The sequence below is a fragment of the Bidens hawaiensis genome, unplaced genomic scaffold, assembly GCF_021521415.1.
Source record: "Bidens hawaiensis isolate Kalapana, Puna unplaced genomic scaffold, B.hawaiensis_p1.1 tig00007049_1, whole genome shotgun sequence".
Taxonomy (NCBI): Eukaryota; Viridiplantae; Streptophyta; class Magnoliopsida; order Asterales; family Asteraceae; genus Bidens; species Bidens hawaiensis.
In genome coordinates this window covers 1,100,579-1,109,589 of record NW_027491485.1, presented here as the reverse complement: position 1 = coordinate 1,109,589, position 9,011 = coordinate 1,100,579, and the positions used below count along the sequence as shown (strand labels likewise).

At 38.7% G+C, this 9,011-nt stretch overlaps 1 protein-coding gene across 1 annotated transcript; it reads right to left on the bottom strand.

The window, feature by feature from the left end:
- Positions 1-4,415: 4,415 nt before the first annotated feature.
- Positions 4,416-6,306, bottom strand: LOC143634445 (uncharacterized). Its single transcript, XM_077102531.1, has one exon. The coding sequence runs from the start codon at positions 6,286-6,288 to the stop codon at positions 4,684-4,686; it is 1,605 nt and encodes a 534-aa protein (XP_076958646.1). The 5' UTR covers positions 6,289-6,306; the 3' UTR covers positions 4,416-4,683.
- Positions 6,307-9,011: the final 2,705 nt, after the last annotated feature.

The window sequence follows — 9,011 nt, the reverse complement described above, 5'->3', positions numbered from 1 at the left end:
GGTGGGATGTAGGCACACCGTACCTCTATCCAAAGGAATAAAGAGGTGGCTTCCAGAGAGACCATCGGCTCTAAGTACATGTGTATGAAGCAAAATAAAGGAAATCAAAGTTTAACAGTTATATAAAAACTACTACTAATTATAATAATATTAATAATAAGATCACAGTTTAACAGCTATATAAGCTAATAATAATTATAATAATAATAATATATCTAAGGGAAATACCATTATGGTATGTGACCTAAATAAGTTAAGTCTAAGCCCTAAGGTATTCAAATCTCTCTAAAAATCCTTGACTTTAATTCTACTTCTCCACGAATTCCTATCCTCAACCATGTCCTCGGAGAGGTTTAGGTCTATCAAATCATGCCTAATCCTCTCATCCCAAGTCAATTTCGGTCGTCCTCTACCCCTCCTCCCCTCTATAGTAATGTTTTCTACGGATCTAACAGGATTCGTCGTCTGTCTTCTCTTTACATGTCCAAACCATCTCAATCTCCACTCTCTTATCTTGTCTGCTATGTTCGCCACCCCTAATCTCTCGCGAAACACAACGTTTCTTATTCGGTCTAGCCTTATGTGCCCACACATCCAACGTAGCATTCTCATTTCTGCTACCTCCATCTTTCGCACTTGTGCCTTCTTGATGGCCCAACAATCTGTTCCATATAGCATTGCAGGTCTAACTGCCACCCTATAGAATTTTCCCTTTAGTTTAGTCGGGAAACTCTTGTCGCACAATATACATGTGGCTGCTTTCCATCTACACCATCCTACCTGAACTCGGTGGGTCACATCACTGTCTAATTCCCCATCGCTCTGTACAAATGATCCTAAATACTTGAACTTCGTTACCTGCGGGACCACCTGCCCTTCAATTGTGATCTGTGTGTCTTCATTGTCGTTTATCCCACCAAAATCACAGTGGAGGTACTCCGTCTTAGATCGGCTAATCTTTAAACCTTTTGTCTCTAAGGTTGTTCGCCACTCCTCAAGCCTCATGTTTAGATCTTGTTTTTTCTCAGCAAGTAGGACAATATCGTCTGCGAACATCATGCACCACGGGAGAGTCCCCTGAATCGACTTTGACAACTCATCCAAGACTACTGCAAAAAGAAACGGGCTCAACGCTGACCCCTGGTGAAGACCTACCTCTACAGGAAAGAAATCAGTATCCCCCACTGGCGCACGGACACTTGTTTCACTCCTGGTATACATATCCATAATTATCTCTATGTATTTCCTGGGCACTCTTCTACCCTCCAAGCACTCCCAGAGCACCTGTCGTGGCACACTGTCGTAGGCCTTTTCTAGGTCAATAAACACCATATGTAGATCACGCTTCTTCTCCCTATACTTTTCCATTAATCTTCTTATAAGGTGTATTGCCTCTGTGGTGGAACGCCCCAGCATGAAGCCAAATTGGTTGACCGTAACCTGAGTTTCTCGTCTAAGTCTAACCTCAATCACTCTTTCCCATAGCTTCATAGTATAACTTAGTAGTTTGATTCCTCGGTAGTTACCACAACATTGGGCGTCTCCTTTGTTCTTATAGATAGAAACTACAACGTTGCTCCTCCACTGGTCTGGCATCTTACCTGATTTGAGAATACTATTGAACAGAGTAGTTAACCACATGACTCCTTCCTCCCCCAGACACTTCCACACCTCAATGGGTATGTTGTCTGGGCCAACCGCCTTAAACCTTCCCATCCTCCTAAGTGCATCCTTCACCTCTTCTCGTGTGATCCGTCGGCAGTAGCAGTTATTCGATTGTTGTCGTTGAAAGTTTGTGTTGTCATGTTCTTCTTGGTAAGCTCTCCCATTGTTAAAAAGATTGTGGAAGTAGGTTTGCCATCTTAGCTTGATTTCCTGCTCCTTGACCAGTACATGCCCATCTGTATCCTTTATGAACTTCACCGGTCCTAGATCTTGCCTTCTACGCTCCCTGGCTTTGGCAATCTTAAACATAGCATGTTCCCCCTCTTTGTTTCTAGACTTTCATACATCCGTTTAAAGGCCGCCTTCTTTGCTTCCGCCACTGCCTTCTTCGCCTCTATCTTGGCCGTTTTGTAGTTGTCCCTCAAATCCACTCGCTCCTCCTCATTCGTGCACCTCATTAGCTCCCTAAAACATCCTTATTTGCCCCTTATCTTGTCTTGCACTGCGTCATTCCACCACCAAGACTCCTTATGCCCACTTGTCTTTCCTGTTGTGACCCCGAGAGTCTCCTTTGCTACTTGGATGATCTTTGTCTCCATAGCTTCCCATATATGAGTTGAGTCCCCATTTAGTCGAGCCCGCGTATGCAGTATGAGTTTATCCTTAAACAGTAGGAGATTTTCGTCCCTCAAATTTCCCCATCGAATTCTCGGTGTACCTTTCTTCTGTCGAACAGTCAGCTTATTTCTGAAGGCTATATCTGTCACTAGTAGTCGATGTTGAGTCACAACTGCCTCCCCAGGTATGACTTTGCAGTCCTTCCACCATTGTCGGTCTCCTTACCTCATCAAAAGGTAGTCAATTTGCGTGTCGCGTCCGCCACTGCTAAAAGTGATTAAATGAGAATCTTGTTTCCTAAAATAAGAATTTATAATACCTAGGTCATGTGCCACCGCGAACTCTAGAAGATCTGTTCCGGTCTCATTCCTATCACCAAAACCGAAACCCCCATGTACGGCTTGAAAACCATCGTTAGCCTTACCAATGTGTCCATTAAAATCACCTCCTATGCAAATCCTCTCCCCCCTAGGTATGCCCCCTACCACTGCGTCTAGGCAATCCCAAAATTCTCTCTTTTCCTGATCCCCTAGGCCTACATGAGGCGCGTAGGCGGAGACTACTGCCACAACTTCCTCTCCTAGTACTAATTTCAACACCATAATCCTGTCATTATGTCTTATCACCTCCACCACACTAGTGTGTATTTCCTTAGCCACTAGAAACCCCACTCCATTCCTAGCTCCATCAGACCCCGAGTACCACAACTTATACCCATTACACTCAGCCCCTCTATGTCCTTTCCACTTAGTCTCCTGGAGGCATGCTATCTGAACCCTACGTCTTTTAAGCACATCTACCAATTCTAGCAACTTACCATTTAATGTTCCTACATTCCAAGAAGCCAAACGTAAAATACGCTCCTTATCTTTACTCTTTCCTACACCCCTCGTTTCAGGACATGGTCTCAAGTAATAGTCATGGTTCCTACGCTCTATGGTTGCAACTAATCACACAAACACAAGCAATAGAGCACCAAATCAATAATAATAATAATAATAATAATAATAATAATAGTAACAAAAACTAATAATAATAATAATAATAATAATAATAATAATAGTGTGTAGCAATAACAATAATAGTCAAGAGATCTTAAAATGAAAATAAACTCCAAAGATCCGGATCACGTATGTTCTAATGATAATAATAATAATAATAATAATAATAATAGTGAGAAAGGAACGAGTATACCGTGAAGATGATGAAGGCAGATACAGCGAAACAACGGGTCAAAAAGGTGACTGGAAACTGTTGGAATAAGAAACAGGTGCAGCTAGTGGCCGGAGACGGATTCCGGCAGGGGCTGGAGGTGGAAGACGGCGAAGACGACGACAAGGACAGGATAGGTAGGTATCCCCGTGGCTGGAGCAGGATGGCTATCACAACGGTTCCGGGGTGAGTCTTCACTTGCCGGAAAAAGGAGCAGATCTGGATATCTCCGTCGGCGCGTGACGGCGAAAGCTAATAAATGTTGATGATAAACGACCGTCGGTTACTCACCTGTTTGGACCCACTTATGTTAGCAAGTGTTTTAACAGTGATCCATTTTGACATGATATCTTTTGTGTGATCTGAGTAGACCCAAATGAATTGGAATGCAATGTTTTCGTAACAGTTCTAAATTTTGTGTCAATTTCAAGTTTATAAAAGCAATAACCATTCTACTTATACTTCTTAAGATCATATAAGACGTGGGTAAATAGCTTCATGTAATTAGACGGATCATGAGTCCGAGTCCCAAACCCATCAAAAGTAAGTCATTCCACAAGTCATTAGTTCATGACCAGTCGACTCTCTTTAACTAAACAGGCAATCACATTCTCCTTCACCCTGGTTCCCTCCCTTATAGGCTACATGATTTGAAGCGGAAACACAAACTATATATACAAAAAACGTGAAACTATTTTATAAAGTTCTTTTTAAAAGCCAAATCTCATTTGTCAGGTCAAATCAAATTATTAAAAATTGAAATTAACCGGCTAGAGATTATATTATTTGCTTAAATAAATGTGTAAACCATTTAAACCGAAACATTCATGTTTCTTTATCAAAGAAAATAGATTTAAAATTTCTAACTTAAATAGTCTTTGATTTTGAAACTGAGGCTCTATACGATATCATACTCTTTAAATTATTTACAACATTCAGAAAACAACATTTTATACATGTAGCAGCTGAAACTCAAGTTACATAAAAGTTTGTGTATCCCATCATGTTCTTGTCACATGTTAAATAGTCTAATATAAGTAATAACAGGACTTAAGGATTTCAAAGTAGTTTTAGATCTACAAAGTCTCAACAATAAACTTATTAACTCAAAGCAATATATAGTTTCAGTGCCTACACAAGGAAAAAAAAAAAGCTTGAAACTTTAACCCTTGCAATCTCCAGTTGCTGTCAATTTGCAGAAAGCTTGTTTGTTTTAAGAGAGCTACTGAAAGCTTTGTTAACAGTCTCCACAAGCATCTGCTGTGATTCAAGTATCATTTGCATCCTCTTATTCTCCATTTCCAATCTGTACCTCTCTACATCTCTTATCATCTCTATCTTCTTATTCTCCATCTTTACAAACTTCTCTGCAAAACCCTTTATTTCCGCAGCCAGTTGCGTCGCCACCCCTTCTTCTCCACCGTTAATGTCACCGCCCTCTTCTTCTTCCTCCTCTTCCTCTTGTTTAAACACTTTACGCTTATGGACCACTGGCGTCCTCAACCCCCGCACCACCCTACTTCCACTATCCACATATCTAAGATTTCTAGCTAAATATCCATTAGGCACATGAGGACTATACTTCTTAGACCCGCTGCTGCTGCGGCTGCGGCTAGTTCTCTTATTAACAACATATTCATCATCCCCATCATCGTTGTTCTCATCATCATTATCATCATCATCATCAATATCATCGTCTTCGCGATAAACAACTTTCCTCTTCTTCCCATTCGAACTGCTCGGTTTCTGATACTCAACCAACGCCATAGACTGCGACGACGAAATCGGCAACGGCCCTTTCTCCAAATTATCCATAAGCTTAAAAAAATTCCACGCATTCGCTTTAGACCTCGGTTTTCCCCGCTCTGCACGGTACCGTTTACGCAGCTTCTCAAGCTTGTGTCGACACTGTTTCGATGTTTTGGTCGGCTCGTCATATCCGCAACGCGCAGCCACGGTAATAGCCACTTCCTCCCACTGACCGGCTTTCAACGGTCCTTTCTTTAACGAGTACCATTTTTCTTGGTAAGCTTGGATTAAGTTTACGGTTTCCTGGTGAGTCCATGGTGAGATTTGTGGTTTGAGTGGCGATGAAGTGGCGGGTGCGGGGAGGAGTGGGATTCCTAGTGGTGGTGTTACGGTGGTGATCGGTTCTAGCGTGTAATCGCCCGGTGGTGATCGGGTTGTTGGTGGTGGTGAAGAGTTTTTGGGTGATTGATTAGGGTTAGGGCTAGGGTTTGATTGAATTGGGGATTTTGCAGGTGAAGATTGAGATGGTGATTGGTGATCTAAATTAGGGTTAGGGTTGGTTTGTGAGGTAGGCTCAGGTTTAATAATAATGGGATAATTAGGGCTTTCTTCTTCTTCTACAGGTGCAGTTGGTGGTGTTGACGGTGATGGTGATGGTGATGGTTGTTGTGTTGGAAGTGGATATTCGTGGTTTTGGATAAAGTTTTCCGGTGGTTGTTCGGTGGCTGTCGGTGGCGGTGATGTGGTTGGTGGTGGTGGTTGATGGTAGAATTTGTGTTCGGGTGGAGATGGAGGTGGGACCGTCGGTTGGTGTTGGTGTTCAATGGCTTCTGGTGGTGGAAATTGGTAGAGGTCAGCTGGGTTTTGTGGAGGTGAAGAAGAAGGTGAGATTGAGGTTGTGAATTGGTGGTTTAAGTATTCAATTGGTGGTGATGGAACGAAGGCCTGAGGCGGTGAATTGGTGATCGGTGGTTGGTGGTTGTCTGGTTGTTGTTCGTGTGATGAAATTGGTGGTGGTGGTGGAGATGGAGTGGTGGTCGCCATACATACGGTGGAAAGCTGTGCGTGAATTAGGTGGAATATGTGGTGGGTGGTGGTTGTAGGTGGTGGTTGATGATAAAAAAACCAAAACCAAGTGATTGGTTGGTGGGTGGTTCTAAAGTGCGCTAGGTAGCAGTAGTGGTGGTGGTGGTGGTAGGTGCTCCTATTTTCTTATATCCACCCTTTTAAATATGTATAAACAAATATAAACTAGTGTTTTTTCTATCGGGCATGTTGGTAAAACCTGACTATGGTAAAACCCAAGGGTTTTCATGTTAATTCAGTTACGTGCGTTATTATACCGAAACCAAGACAAAAAGTAAAACAAAAATTTATAAAATTGGGGTGGACTAATGGTGCGTCGTCGACCGGTAAAACTCGATCATTGACAAAATTCTCTCATTATCGATCCCGGACGTTGATGCGGCGAGTCTACACGAATTCGGGTGGTTTTTTTGTTGTGTTTGTTACGGTATCGAAACCGAAAAACAAATCAGCATTCGGTCGGTTTTCGTTACGGTACTGAAACTAAAACAAAATACGAAGAGTCTACGCGAATTCGTTCAGGTTCTATTCCATTCATCACGGTACCTTAACTAAAACAAAATAATAAAATAATAAAAACAAAATTGACATTCCGTCAATTTCGTTATGTTTAGTACGAGCCAACACTCACAAAACAAAACAAAAACAATAATAAAATACCTCCAATATGATGTCGTAAATTATCCTATGACTTTGGGTCAACAAATTGTTATATATAATAATTATTATATTACAGTATATAATAAAATAATAATTAAATGCTAATTTGATCTCTAAATTAGTTGAGGTTATTAATGATAAAGTAAGAAATTTAAAATTTATTAAAGGTATATTGATTTTTATTAATCTCAATTATCGTCTTTGGTCATTACCGGTCTCATCTAACGAGTCACCGGAAAAACGCTTTTGCCAGGGAAAGTCGCATTTTTTGTCGGAAAACACCACACGAACACTGCCACCACCAACCAACCACCACCACTTGAGCATCACCAACCGATTGACGATGGTTCTAGGGTTCCGGCGAACTCAATAATTGGGTTTTTTTACTAGAAAAGATTCATAAAGGTTAGATACAAAGTTACCAAGATGTTTGGGACGAAAATGTTGAGTTTTTTGGGAAAATGTGAGTTTTCCGGCAAAAATGTTTTTCCGACGAACTACAACTAACAGCGTTATGATTCTGTTAATCACGGACTGTTAGAAACAAATACGTTAAAAGTTGGGACCGTCAGCAACCAATTCGTTAGTTAGAACTGACAATGACCTAAAGATGATTGTTAGAATTAATAAAAACCAATATAAAGAAATTTTTTAAAGGATAAAGCGGAGTTCTATTTTTCTTAAAATTTTAGGGGCATATTTGGACAACTTAATCTCCATAAACTAGTTATGAGTGGGTACTATATTCCTTAACTAAAGTTTTTTAGATTAGGTCAAATACATAAAATAGAATTAGAAAATAAAACTAAAATCTCATAGGAGCTAAGCGTAGTGGCTTTCACAAAATATAATAATTGTTTTATATTGTTTGTTCTAATATTTATTTTTTTTTTGAATTTATATTTTTTTATTGTATGAAAGTTAATAATATATTTATAGTTTGCTTTCACAAAATATAATAATTGTTTTATATTGTTTGTTCTAATATTTATTTATTTTTGAATTCATGAAAGTTAATAATATACTTATAGTTTGATAATAAATTGTTTCACAAATAAATAAAATGTTATAATCTGGCTTAAAAGCCACATGGTTTTGATGAGACCCAAGACCCGTTTATTTTTTTACTATAAAATTGGTTTTCTTAATTATAAATAATATTTATGAAAGTTAATAATATACTTATGGTTTGATGAGACCCAAGACTCGTTTATTTTTTTACTATAAAATTGGTTTTTTAATTTAAATATTAAATATATATCTTTTTTAAAATAAATAAGATATTAATTTTTAGTATATCCTATTTTATAAGATTTTTCATCAATAATTTGGTGAGAATATTTTTTATTTAATGAGATGTTATAACCCATTTAAGGCATATCTGGGTTTGGTAAGACCCATACCCATGAATTCGGGTCAAATGCATGAGAAACATCCATTTAAAAATCAAGCAAATCTGGTAACTCCAAAAAAATGGGGAGCGACCACATCGCGACACGTAGGATTTTTATGTTTTCGTTTATATATATTATAGATAGATATTTTGGATTTTGCTTGCAACAACATTTGACTGTGTTTTCGAGTTCCACACTTAAGTAAAGAAAAAAAAAAGTAATGACTAACAAGTGTGTTTCTGAGATTTTTTATAGAAAGAAAGAGGAGGTATATAAATATTATGTTCTCGAATCCCGAGTTTGAAGAAAATAAAAAGGGAAGGTAAGAATGACAAATGCTTTCATTTCCTTTCCTTAAATGAACTCGAGAACAAATTAAATTGAGGAAGATAAAGAAAGTGCAAGAGAACAACTTGTCTTTACAGTTTTTTATTAAAAATTGATAATCAAATTAAGTTATTGGTTCATTGGTTAGACTTAAAGCTTATAACTTGTACGTCTTAAGTTATAACCTTGCACCCATTTTAATTTCTTATACACAAACCTTTTTTTTCATAATAAAAATTAAATACAAATAAACTGAAAGAAAAAAAAATCCGAGTCATGCTTGTAATTACAATATTACAC

What these genes read in the sequence shown, in the direction of transcription:
- LOC143634445 (XM_077102531.1), bottom strand. Translation starts at nt 6,288, where the DNA reads ATGGCGACCACCACTCCATCTCCACCACCACCACCAATTTCATCACAC.